This window comes from Rosa chinensis, chromosome 7 (assembly GCF_002994745.2).
Source record: "Rosa chinensis cultivar Old Blush chromosome 7, RchiOBHm-V2, whole genome shotgun sequence".
Taxonomy (NCBI): domain Eukaryota; kingdom Viridiplantae; phylum Streptophyta; class Magnoliopsida; order Rosales; family Rosaceae; genus Rosa; species Rosa chinensis.
Genome location: NC_037094.1, coordinates 7494268 through 7507335, shown reverse-complemented (window position 1 = coordinate 7507335; position 13068 = coordinate 7494268). Strand labels below are relative to the sequence as shown.

The following is a 13068-nucleotide window of genomic DNA, read 5'->3' as shown; positions in this document are numbered from 1 at the left end:
TCTTCAGGAAATTATCTCATTTCCTTCAGGAACAAATTTCCTTTCCTGATGCTTATTTTCCACAAACCAAATATGGCCTATATGTTGTGTATGGATTCACATCAAGAGATTACTTATAAACATATACACAAAAGCCATGAATTCCTTGCATAAAATAATGAACAAGAAGTTTGTCATGACCAGCAAACACGATAGTTGTGATCTGTGACATAATTCATAATTGCAAGCTTCAATTGTATCTTTATTCATCGTCCCCATTTGACAGGAACTTTTTGGATCATTGTTGTTATCATTCTTGCTTCCCTGCAATGCAAGCAAGATCTGAGTTAACAAACAATCACATGGAACAGAGATCCATTTGGCATTAACATCCTAAATAAAAGTCAACTTTGCAGAATACTCTTCTTTAATACTCAATGAGAAATTCTCTGGGAGGAAATGCCATAGCGTGAAGGGAAACATAGTCTGTCTACTTGTGCACTAATCAATTTCTAGAAACTCAACTCCTTTAAGTAACCTCCTTTGATTTTCACAAACACATTGAATCCCTCTCCCTCTTTCTTGATGGGCTCTCTGTGCATTTTTCATGAAGATGCGGAAATGCATAAGCATTGAGATGCTGCTAAACCTGGTAGCCTTCTTCAAGCTCATAGTTCTAATGGCACTCAACCATCTGGGTCTCTTCAAACCTTCAGAACACGTGACTGACTCCACAGAAGAACAACAACATTATACCAATTATGTTGTTGTGCTCAATCATCTGTGTCCATCAATAATCCCAGTTCATGTTCTAACAGCACACATCAAGAAGCTTCCAGTAGAGGAGTTCGGTCAAGCGCTTGAAAAATACAAAGATGAGGGCAAGGCTATAGTATGCAACATTTGCTTGGACTGCATAGAACGCAGTCATGAGGTGACAGAATAGTGCAATTGCGAACATGTGTTCCATAGGGAGTGTCTAGATAATTGGGTAAACCAGGGTCAGGTTACCTGCCCTTTGTGCAGATCTATGCTGTTTCCAGCTAAGACATCCATGGATGATGTATGATGCTTACTTTGGTAATGGCAGTTCATGTGATGTTAAGAACTATTCAAGTTACTTCTTCATGAAATACGCAAATGGCTACAACGAGTACTAGCTAGTAGTTTAGGCAATGCAAAATATTCAGTAAATTGTCAAATGAAGTAGCAATGGGATATTGGGTGCAGACATGGATTAGTTTCTGAAATTTCATATTGCTGAAACAAATTGGAAGCCTGTAAATTGCTCCCACAGAAAAATTACCAAAGTAATAACAATTAGTAAAAGATTATCAACATGCCAAACCAATAGTGTTTTATACAAAACAACAGCCTCATTGAGGACCTTCATCAAACACATGGTGCGCACAAGTTGTTTAACCCGCAAAAGAAATTGGCAAACAGCAAGAAATGACATAGATTGACAATCTAATCTGGTACTGGTAATGTACTCATTCATGAAAGCACAGTAAACTCGATCCGAATCTAACCACCGAAACCATAGAGGGTTCGGCCCTGCCTCTTGAGAGCATAGACGACATCCATGGCGGTCACAGTCTTCCTCCTAGCATGCTCAGTATAAGTCACCGCATCGCGAATCACATTCTCCAAGAAGATCTTGAGCACCCCTCTGGTTTCTTCATAGATAAGCCCACTAATGCGCTTCACTCCTCCTCTTCGAGCGAGCCTCCGAATCGCAGGCTTGGTGATGCCCTGGATGTTGTCCCTCAGCACCTTCCTGTGCCTCTTTGCTCCGCCTTTCCCCAACCCCTTCCCTCCCTTTCCTCTTCCTGACATTTTTTCTCGGAGAAATTTCCGGCCCCGTAAGCAATTCTAATCAGAGATGTGTAAATTTGATGGGTCTAATGAGGGGAAAAGGGGGGGGTTTATATGGGAGACGGAAAGCTTTGAATTTTGGTTTTGCCGCCTCAATTTGAGCTCTTTCGCACCAGCTCAATTGGATTAAATGCATCGGACGGCTGCAAAGGTCGATCCGCGTGAATGAGCTCTGTTTCAAATGAGCAAAGCTTGGTATCCGACGGCTCATATAACACAACGAAGGAGTACACGGATCGTGGCTGACACTGCTTTTATTCCTTATTTTATTCGGAGACGCTTTCATATTTTTTTATTTTTTATTTTTTAATCTCGTTTGTGCGGCCTATATTCTATGATACAAATTTCATATCCGTGTGAAGGGAAAAAAAAAAAACGTGCAAGTTATCTTCTTCAATATTTTCACATTTTTATTTGTATTTCTTCTTTTTAATTTTTTGTAATAATTATTTTATATAGTTTTTATTATGAAGGATATTTTGAACAATTCATATTTTAGTGAAGTTTGAGCAGTTCGCTCGTTTTTTAGTTGGTTCGCTTTATAGTATAGATAGCTACATGGATATAAATACGTGAGATATATCTATACCTAGTGAGCTAGATGGGAAAAAAAAAAAAAAACCATCCATCCAATACTTCGACATCACAGCTGGTGGCCAGTGTAAGATTTGCCAAAAACCATAACTTGCTGTTTGCTGGTGTCAAATGGAGTATGCAAGTATCACAATATCACATCATGCATTAGCTAATGCTCCTAATGATAACCATATCTTGATGTATACTTCAATTACTGAAGTGCTTGATCTAGCTACCCCTAAAATATGATGTATGCAGACAGTTTAAAAGTTCATGCATGGTTTCTTTGGTTGAAACACGTGGGAGAAAATTTTCATCTCACAAATAGTTATTCAGCAGTTCTTCTAGAGATCTCATACATCAGTATATGATTCAAATCCGGTCACACGAACGGCTATTGGACTCCTGACGAGATGCTCACCGTCTGTCCATGTTAGGCTCCCGAACTTGTAACCTCCATTCATTTTCTGAGTTGAGAAGAAGGTAACTTTGTAGGAAAGAATTTGGGTGGTTATATTGAAACTTAAAGTTTGAGGCTCAACTCTCATTTTTACGCCACGAGGAGCCTGCACCACGGCCTTGTACTTTGAGTTAATGTTTCCCACATTTGTCACTGTTCTTGTCACCGTTGCGGTCTTTTTCAGGTTTGGAATTGCTATAGAAGGGAGGTTGAGATTCATTGCATCAGTTTTTCTTATGCAGTTTATTGTAGTCTTGGTTAATCTAGTAAGTGATGCACTAGTGTAACCCAGGGAGCAGAGAAACTGAATGTAGTCGTTTGTAGTAGCATTGTAAATTAGCCCGGGATCCATTGCCTTGTTGGGATCAACATGTCCACCACCTATGTCAAATGGGTCAGCTTCCTTGCGAGTTGGGCCTTCGGCTGAAATGCTTGTTCCATCTGTTCCAGTCTGGGAAGCTGCAATTTTTATAGATGTTAAATGGTCAGTGTAAGTCACAGATGGACATGGATTTCAGTTTTCACTTTATGATAGAAAGTTTGATTTGACTGACCAGTAGTGACTAGAGCTGATTTTATTGCTGCAGGAGACCAATGTTGATGTACAGATTTGATGAGAGCTACAATCCCTGTCACATGAGGACATGCCATTGAAGTTCCTGATAGCAGTGCATAACCATTGCTTTGTTTTTTCTCATGCGGTCGAAATGCAGCTATGATGTCCACGCCGGGTGCCGCTATGTCAGGCTATGTTCATCAATCAGGTATTGGAACAAGAGGTCATTACGACATATTGCATATATGAGAAAGTAAATTATTTTTCTGATGTGGAAGTAACTACGCTTAAAAAATAGGTATTAGCTTCTACCTTTAAAACTGCTGGTGTCATGGAACTAGGTCCTCTAGATGAGAAAGTAGCAACTTGTGGAGAGACCCATTTTCCAACAACGGTGATTGGATCACTGAGCTTGGCAATTGGGTACCTTCATAGCATAGTGGGATATCAGTTTTGTAAAATCTATGACAACACTATTGTTGTCTCCATCTCTATGTGAGCTTACCTTGCTTTTCTGATGTAGACAAGTATTTGCGTTCCTACTTCATAATCCACTTTAATGCATGGAATTTTGCATGGCTCGAGCCCATCATTGGGAAACTGTGCATATATTAGTCCAATTCCACCAGCCTTTTTCACGGTAGCTGATGCAGAAACTATGTCTTGTTCATCTGATATGGAGAAACAGAGTACTATTTTCCCTGAGGCTAATGTTGCATTGAGACTTCCAGGCTGACAATCCTTGCTTGAAGTAATATGGAATATTATGACACGCTGTACATACAAGGATAAGATAACATATTAATCAGAAAGGAAGGAAGAGAGGTCTCACGCTGAATCATCTGTAGGGTCTATAGCTATGCGTTCAGAGTATGTGAGGCCTGCAAATCCATGGTGATGCTTTTCAATATCAATAGATTGACCCTGCAATAGACGACATTCCAAAATTTCGTAAGCAGCTGCTTCATTTTCCAGCTTTAGTTTCAAGGATCATTTGATTTACCCAAAGAGTCTGGTTATTTCCAAGTGTAATGGCTGCTGGAAATGCCCTGTCTATTTTGGTGGCTGCAACAGTGATGTGCCATGGTGCAGTGTTTACGATAGTCTGCGAGATAGGGCCATCATTTCCAGCTGAGCAAACAACTGTAATCCCCTTCATGGTTGCATGGAAGGAACCAATTGCAATTGTATCACGTAGATCGACATAAGAGAACAAAGGAATCTCATTGCCTACAGAAACAGATAGAATGTCCACTCCATCATGAATGGCCTTGTCAAATGCTTTAAGAATATCAGCATCAGTGCATCCTCTATTGCTCCAGCAAGCCTTGTAAATTGCTAAGTGAGCAAGAGGCGCTCCTCCTCTAGCTAATCCTGAAGCTAGTCCTCTATAGTTGGCTCTTTTGACAAAATAGCCAGCCGCTGTAGAAGCTGTATGAGTGCCATGGCCAATTCCATCCCTTGGTGACAGAAAGTCTTCTCCCTCAGTTTTGTTAATTGGTGTTTTGGATTCATCCAGCGCTCCTTTTACAAACCAGCGAGCACCAATAAGTTTCTTATTGCAATTTTTGGAGTTAAAAAGCTCACCCTGCTGGCAAATTCCTTTCCAATGTGATGGGATAGGATCCATGCCTTCGTCCTTGAAACTTTCAGACTCTGGCCAAATACCTGCACAGATGTTCAAATTTATGTTTAAGAACAGTTTGAAGCCTACTGGTATAGCATTCATCAAAAGGTATACTACCTGAATCTATTACTCCAATTATAGTTCCTTTGCCCATGCTTCTTGTTAAATGATTTTCTGGAGAATGCTGATGGATTCCGATGAAATCCCAACTTCTGGTTGTATGGAGCTTGTGAATGCGATTGGGAATCACTTGGACAACTCCTGGAAACTCTGCAGTGTATGGTGATAGCCATGAATTGGTGCTAAAATAGCTAGCTTATCATGCAATATCCAGCTTAAATAGCTATTACCAGCAATTGTTTCTGCTTGAGATTCTGTTAATCTTGCAGCAAATCCAGAAAAGCCATGCTTATAGCTATAGAGAATGGAGCTGTATGCAGCTTCTTTGCTTCAACATGAAAATTATTTTCTAATCACTGAATGCCAAAACATACTGACAATGAATAGTGTAGACTGTAGAGTGAATCCATACCTTCCTAACAAGTTGGTCAGAATTTTATGATGAAACTTCTTTGTAGATGCTGGATCATCATGTTTCTTTTCTCCCAAATATACAATGTGCACCTGAAACAGTCCCTTGTCAAATGCCTTTGTTGCAAGAAAAGTGAAAAATAGTGTTGGAGCTAGAACTTGAACTAACGGAGACACTCACTTTACTTGTGGCCTCGACTAATGTATACAGATGATGTTGAAGTAATAAGATGAAAGCAAGAACCACCAGAGAGTAGTTCTTTCCTGCACAAGTCCCGTTTCTTGTATTGAAATCCATCAACATAGGAGGAGGAAAGCTCTTATGATTTCCTACAGGTATTTCTTATTTTCTTTCAAGTCTTCAAACACTTTATTAAGCCAGCCATCCCTGCACTCGCATATAATAATGTAAAAAGAATGTTAAAAGAGGAAAATCTTTTCTGTATTGTACTACTGCCCCTTAATTCTCAATCTATTGAAAAGCAAGAACGTATTTGAATTTAGTTGGTGCTGAGAGAAAAAAAAAGCATGCAGAGGGCAGTATTTTGATTATTTTCTAATGGAGGCTTAAAATTACTATACCATGTGGCACATCATACTGGATAGAAGGGTTTGCTCAAATTTTGAATAATTAGCTTTATCTACATCCCCAGCTTTTTATTTTGGCAACTTGAACAATAGGGCACAAACACATTTGATTCCATGCTGTCAACCATGATTCCTAGTGGCAAGCATAACATTAGTGGACTGGTGGAAATGAAGTGATGGCCATATTCTTATTCATCTAGCAGATTCTATTTTCTATTTTTCAAGGATTTTACCTACAAATTACAAAAGTTTCTGTTGTTGATATTTTGATCTGATATTCAGGATATGTATGTTTATGTGTAATTTATATGGATATATGCACACTGATATGAGTTTTTGGCTTTGTATTTATGTTTTTACTTAAAAGTGAAGACGAATGATTGTAGTGTTGCAGTGTATTGATGTAGGTCCCTAAAACCACGTTTATGCCTTTTACAAAAGCCCTGCTGTGAGATTCCCAGCCCACAACTCATGAAGTGATGCTTTTGCCTTTGATTAGTGGGACGATTCTTTTTCAAGGAAAAGCAGGATTAGTTGGGGACGAAAGGCCTTCCTGTACAAACCCATAATGCTTGAAAAAGGAAGCAAGGAGAGAGATGATGACAACAGAGGTGAGCAGTGGGATGAGCTTGGGAAAGTTGGGGTTACAATTGACATTTTTCTGCTTAAGTTCTTCTTTGGTCCTGGCAACCTTGCATTTGCAATCATATGGTTCATACCCCTTGTTTTCTTTTTATATGTGTATTCTGTAATTAATAAAATATGCTTACAAAAGAGAAGTAGACCTAATCTTTGGAAATTCGAGTGCAAATTTTTATTGTGTTTCTAGATATTTCAGTTATCTATCTGAATTATTAACTATAAGTGATCTCTTTCCAATTGTCATCAGTATAAGCTTGTATAATCTGTGTTCTAACAGATATCGGACTTGTCACAGCATGCACTCCATCAGTCCACGTCAGGCTTCCGAAGTAGTAATAGTGTTCACTTCATGGGTGGTGGAAACTGTAACCGTGGAAGACATCGTCGAAACTGTGGAGTTGAAGACCAATGTAACTGGTCTTACAGCTAGGGGCGGGCAGAAACTGAACCGGGAGGGCAAAACCGGCTGAACCGGGCCGAAAATATGGTGGCAGTTACCAAATCGGAAAAAGCAGTGCAAAAATCTTTAGCTTTCGAACCGGACCGGATTGAACCAGGTCGGAACTGGGTTAATACTCTGAACCGACCGCAAAAAAATGGAACCGGCCTGTTTATTATATTTATATATATTTTTATTAGTTTTCTTATGTGTCAATTTATGACTGGTGGACATTTGGCTGCACGTAGAACACTCGCACCCGATCACCCCTAAACCTAAGTAACCCCAACCGAGTACGATCTCATTCAGTCTCCACTCTCACACTCGGCCCCCCATCTCATTCTCTCTCTCTCTCGACTCCACACCGAGCCCGACTGCACACCGCCGCAACGACCGCCACAACACTTCACGCCGAGCCCGATCTTGCTCCAGAACGCTGCTGGCTGCTCGTCGAGCCTGATCTAGCTGCAGAATGTTGCTTGCTTCTCACTAGGCCTGGGCACGGTCCCAGACCGGCACCGGTTTTACAGGGACCGGGACCGGGACCGGCAGGCTTATTTCGGGCCGGTCTTGCAATTGCACAAAACAGGGACCGGTCTAAACCCGGACCGGCAATGGTATTGCAGGGACCGGGACCGGAACCGGGACCGGAAATCTTACGTCGGGCCGGGACCGCAGTTGCAACTAATAGGGACCGTTATAAAACCGGACCGAGATAAAACCGGACCGGAATAAACCCGGACCGGGACAAAACAGGCCCGTTTTCGGGTTTCCGGTTCCAATCAATCTTTGCAGCACTACTGCATTTTGCTGCTTGACCTGCTTCTGTTTAGAGAGTATAAAGAGTAATGCAATATGAACTAGCAACAAGGCTACAATGCTGAAAATAAAACCAATAAACCATTCTGTAATCTGCACTAGCAACAAGGCTGCAAATAAAAGTATAAAACCATCTTGCAAATAACAATCATTCAATCAACCATTCAATCAACACAGTTCCAAGGCTGCAAATAAAAGTATAAAACCATCTTGCAAATAACAATCATTCAATCAACCATTCAATCAACACAGTTCCACGGCATTGGCCTTGGCCTTTGCTTTGGTAGCATCAAACTGGAGGTGAGTTAGACATATGTGAGTAATGTTTTTCAACTTGAACCTAGGATCCAAGACAAGGGCTACTAACAGCAGTTGGTTCATATCATCAACCGTTCCAAAATACTTCATAAACTTTGCTCTCATCTTCACTGCCATCTCCATCATTAGCAGTTCGGTTTCACTTCCATGAACGATATCCGGAGGCACAAAGAGTGCATCAATCTCAGCCTCGATTGCTACAATGTCATGAAAAGCTTTATGAGCAGTGGGGTGTTTGGTTGCACTAATTCTCATTGTCACATCGTAGAAAACCCTCAAGAACTTCACAAAAATTTCAGCTTTACTCCAATCTACAGCATTTGGTGGCCCGACTCTTTTTCTTGGTTGAAATGATTTTTTTTGAACTTGTATTTCACCCTCCTGATCCTCTTCATCCTCTTCATCTTCATCAAAATAGTCTTTGTACTTATTGTCTTCCTCATCAGACATCCGAGTAAAAGCTGGCATCACCTCCAAAGCTATGTCAAGCATCAAAAATGTGGAATTCCATCGCGTTGGAACATCCAAAGCTGGAATTCTTTGAGAATCTATATGGCCTTCCTGCGTCTCCTTTTCAACACACTCTTTGAAGCAGTCCAATCTATTAGAACTACTTCTAATATATTTCACGGCATTTCGGATTGCAGCACAACTTCTATCCATAATTCTCAAACCAGCCCTAACTATAATGTTCAAGATGTGAGCCAAACACCTCACATGCATGAACTTGCCACCAAGCACTGGGGGGTTCTTCCACCCAGCCATTTTCCTTTGTAGATACTCGATTGCCACCTTATTTGCACTAGCATTATCAACAGACACTGTCAACACCTTGTCTATCTTCCACTGGAGCAAACATGTTTCTAACAGCTTTCCAATTGTGTTGCCTTTGTGATTGGGAATTACACAAAAGTTCAAGATTCTCTTGTGCAAATTCCAACCGCAATCTATGAAGTGCGCTGTTAACACCATATAATTGATGTTCTGTACAGATGTCCAAGTATCTGTTGTTAAGCACACTCTATGGCTCCTTAAAACCATTTGAAGTTCCTCTTTCTTCTCCTCATACATCTCCAAAAAACACCTCACTATTTTTCTCCTAGATGGCACCTCAAATCGAGGAATTGCTACTTTGCAAAACCACCTAAACCCTTCATTCTCAATGTGGCTAAATGGTAGCTCATCAATAACTATCATTGCAGTCGCAGCTTGGACACAAGCTTCTTGTGACCACCCTTTATTCACCTTCATGCTAGGTTCAACTCCACCATCACTAATCAATACTTGCTGTGTGTCTTCTAAATTCTCCCTCCCAGGATACTTTTTGCACACCTTCTCGACATGTCTACGCAAAGTACTTGTACCATTAAATGAAGAATCAGCAGCGAGGTCAGCGGAGCAATACTTGCATTTGGCCCTTTTCTCAAATCCACATTCTTCTTTCTTCCCATCTTTTTCAATGTAGAGTGTTCTGTCATACCTCTCGTAATGATTCCACACATTTGACCTCGGGGCAGCCCTCTTTGTTTTACTTTCTCTTCTTCTCTTTTTCACGTTTTGAGGCGAACCTCGGGATGCCTGAGTTGGTGCTTCATTTTCTGTTTGATCAGCAGCTTCTGTTTCTCTGGCTGGTTCCTCGTCTTCACCTTGCTGAGACACATCATTTGCATCATTCCCAACAACAACAATTTCATCATTATCACCACCATAATGAGAACTGACTGTATGACTTGAATCTGATGTGGTTGCCATCTAGTATTCAAGTCTGTAAACGTACTTTTAACCTGTTATTATTCACACGCATTATAAACATGACAAGTCATTATTCTATATATATATATATATATATATATATATAATTCAAGCTATACAAATCAAAGAGCAACTACCAACCAATTGTACGTTACATATGCAAGAACCATGAATATAGAATATATATATATATATATGGCATATATATGCTTTTGTTACTACAGTATTATCGAGCAGTGAGCAAACCTCAAATTTGATCAGTGTAAAATATAATAACAAATAAGCATTAGGTATTTAGGTTGATTAACCTAAAGTTTATGTTATTCCATGTTTGTAGATACCTAAGACTATTTATATTCCACCATTTTAAATAAATCCAGATGCTGCATACTTTTCTCAACCAAACCAGAAATGGGGTAAACAGTTAAACACACAGTATATCCCAAAAATAGAGCAAACCTTCAGTTTCTAAGCTCTCTTCCCACACTTCCACAGCAACAAAACAAACCCCAACAACAAAAACAAACTGCAAACACCTCACCCAAATTTGTATTTCTCTACAAATGCTTTTCAACTGTTTGGCACATGAATGGGACCAAAATAATGAGACTCATAAAATAATTGAGATCAATTATTATTCCCTAGATCTCAAATTTCCAGAAACATGGGTTTTCTGCATTGTTATCTTATGTTGCAAACTTAATCAAGGAAAACGTGGTTTCCTACAATGAACTAAGGGTTTAAGTTCAACTGAAACAATCATTGAACTCAGTTTTGACTAGGTTAGGGGTGGGCATCAATGCGTCATTACAACAAACTAATATCTCAAACAAATTAATATCTCAAACAACGATATTTCAGATTGTGATAACAAATTAATATCTCAAACAACAAACCATGCGTCATTACAAGGACCCAGCAAAGTACCTAAGCCAGCTAGAGAGTTTGGAAGGTTGTTTAGGACAGAGTACACTAAAACAAGATCATCACTTATTCTCAGTACACAGAGGCCTTTTGCCATGCCAGGAAACTCTTTCAAAAAAACCAGAAGATACTGAGAATGAGAAATGGCCAAATGGGGTTTATGATATACGTAACTAGCAGTAACTAGCATCAAAATTTCTCAATTTCCACACATTTGGGTTCAATTATCTCCACAGCGAGTCCAATCAATGAATCAAACACAAAGAATTTACCTTTAACGTCAACAAAACCTTGATGATATGAGAGGTCTCAATCTGCAACCAAAAATTAACAAACAACGTTTACACACAATCCCAATGGGAATGTGAAATTTGAATCGGGAATGAGGAACTGGAAAAAGCTTACTCACTCACATACTATCCATCTGTAAGACTTGCCCTTGCAACCATGCGTGCACGTGACTCGGCTATTCTCTTGGCTTCAGCAAGAACCTGAGAAAATATAAAGTGGATTAGACACGTTAATGAACATAATCTTTTCAGATAGTTAAATTTGAAGATGAAATCTAAACCTCCGCATCTTTTCTCTCTTGATTTTTTGTTTGAGAAAGGACCATGGACAGTGCTCTCTTGCGTTCTTTCTCTTGTGTAACTTTGTATGGTTCCTATATGAAGGAGAAAATAAGAGAAACCAACTAAGAGAAATAATTATGATATACAAACGAACTTAATCACAATGATAATACCTTAGCAACAAAGAAAGTAATCAGAAGGGCAGGCCCAGTAAATGATAATACCAGCTTGGCGATCTAGGGGTCCTGAAGCGAAGAGGAGCTAGCGAGCAGTGAGAGATTGGAGAAGATCGTCAAGGCTAGGAGCAAGCTGGGAGATCAATTTCTGGGAGATCGATTGTGAGGAACATAGGGACTGAGGAAGAGTCTTCTGGAAGACCGATTTCTGGGAGATCGATTGTGAGGAACATAGGGACTGACTGACTGGGTCTGACTTCTGAGTTCTGAGGGCTGAGGAATGACTGAATGGGTCTGAGGGAGTGACGGCTGAAGATCGATTTCTGATTTTCTGGGAGAGACTGAGAGAGTAGAGACCGAGAGAGACAGAGAGTTGGAGGCGGAGTCGCTCTCTAGCTAAATGATAATACCAGCTTGGCGATCTAGGGGTCCTGAAGCGAAGAGGAGCTAGCGAGCAGTGAGAGATTGGAGAAGATCGTCAAGGCTAGGAGCCTAGGAGCAAGCTGGGAGATCGATTTCTGGGAGATCGATTGTGAGGAACATAGGGACTGAGGAAGAGTCTTCTGGAAGACCGATTTCTGGGAGATCGATTGTGAGGAACATAGGGACTGACTGACTGGGTCTGACTTCTGAGTTCTGAGGGCTGAGGAATGACTGAATGGGTCTGAGGGAGTGACGGCTGAAGATCGATTTCTGATTTTCTGGGAGAGACTGAGAGAGTAGAGACCGAGAGAGACAGAGAGTTGGAGGCGGAGTGAGTCTGACTTGGGATTTTAGATTTTAGGTCTACTGACTAATCACATGTGGTCGTGTCCATACTAACACAATATACTTCGGAAAACAAACATATAAATTCAAGCTCGGGTTTTTCGGTCCAGAAAACACTTTATATTCAAGAACCGGGACCGGACCGCCAAACTGAGCATAGGGACCGGACCGGCCCGAAAACACTAATATTCAAGAACCGGGACCGGACCGCCACGCTGAGTATAGGGACCGAACCGGCCCGAAAACCCTTATTTTCAGTCTAAAACCCGGCCCGAACCGGCCGGTCCGGATCGGTCCCTTCCGGTCTTTCGGTTTTTCGGTCATTTATGCCCACCCCTACTTCTCACCGATCTTTACGTAGAGCCCGACCACGCCGATCTTCACATTGCTCTGCAGTTTTGTCGCCTCTCTGACATGGACTCGGTAATTCGCTTCTCTATTTTCACTTCGATCTTCATGGACT

The 13068-nt window shown here is 40.7% G+C and overlaps 2 protein-coding genes across 4 annotated transcripts; both read right to left on the bottom strand.

Annotated features, from left to right (window-relative positions):
* Positions 1–1212: 1212 nt before the first annotated feature.
* Positions 1213–1986, bottom strand: LOC112179170 (histone H4). Its single transcript, XM_024317507.2, has one exon. The coding sequence runs from the start codon at positions 1816–1818 to the stop codon at positions 1507–1509; it is 312 nt and encodes a 103-aa protein (XP_024173275.1). The 5' UTR covers positions 1819–1986; the 3' UTR covers positions 1213–1506.
* Positions 1987–2735: 749 nt separating this feature from the next.
* Positions 2736–6321, bottom strand: LOC112175719 (subtilisin-like protease SBT3.10). Of its 3 annotated transcripts, XM_024313445.2 has the most exons (11): positions 6190–6321; positions 5789–5995; positions 5609–5700; positions 5427–5524; positions 5194–5346; positions 4453–5117; positions 4282–4373; positions 3955–4194; positions 3762–3876; positions 3448–3640; positions 2736–3352 (listed from the first exon to the last, which is right to left on the bottom strand). In XM_024313445.2, the coding sequence occupies exons 2-11, from the start codon at positions 5909–5911 to the stop codon at positions 2787–2789; spliced, it is 2337 nt and encodes a 778-aa protein (XP_024169213.1). In that variant the 5' UTR covers positions 5912–5995; positions 6190–6321; the 3' UTR covers positions 2736–2786. The 3 variants fall into 3 exon arrangements, with proteins under 3 accessions (XP_024169213.1, XP_024169214.1, XP_024169215.1); XM_024313446.2 differs by lacking the exon at positions 6190–6321 and having other exon boundaries at positions 5427–5519; positions 5789–6137; XM_024313447.2 differs by lacking the exons at positions 5427–5524; positions 6190–6321 and having other exon boundaries at positions 5789–6137.
* Between the last annotated feature and the right edge of the window lie 6747 nt (positions 6322–13068).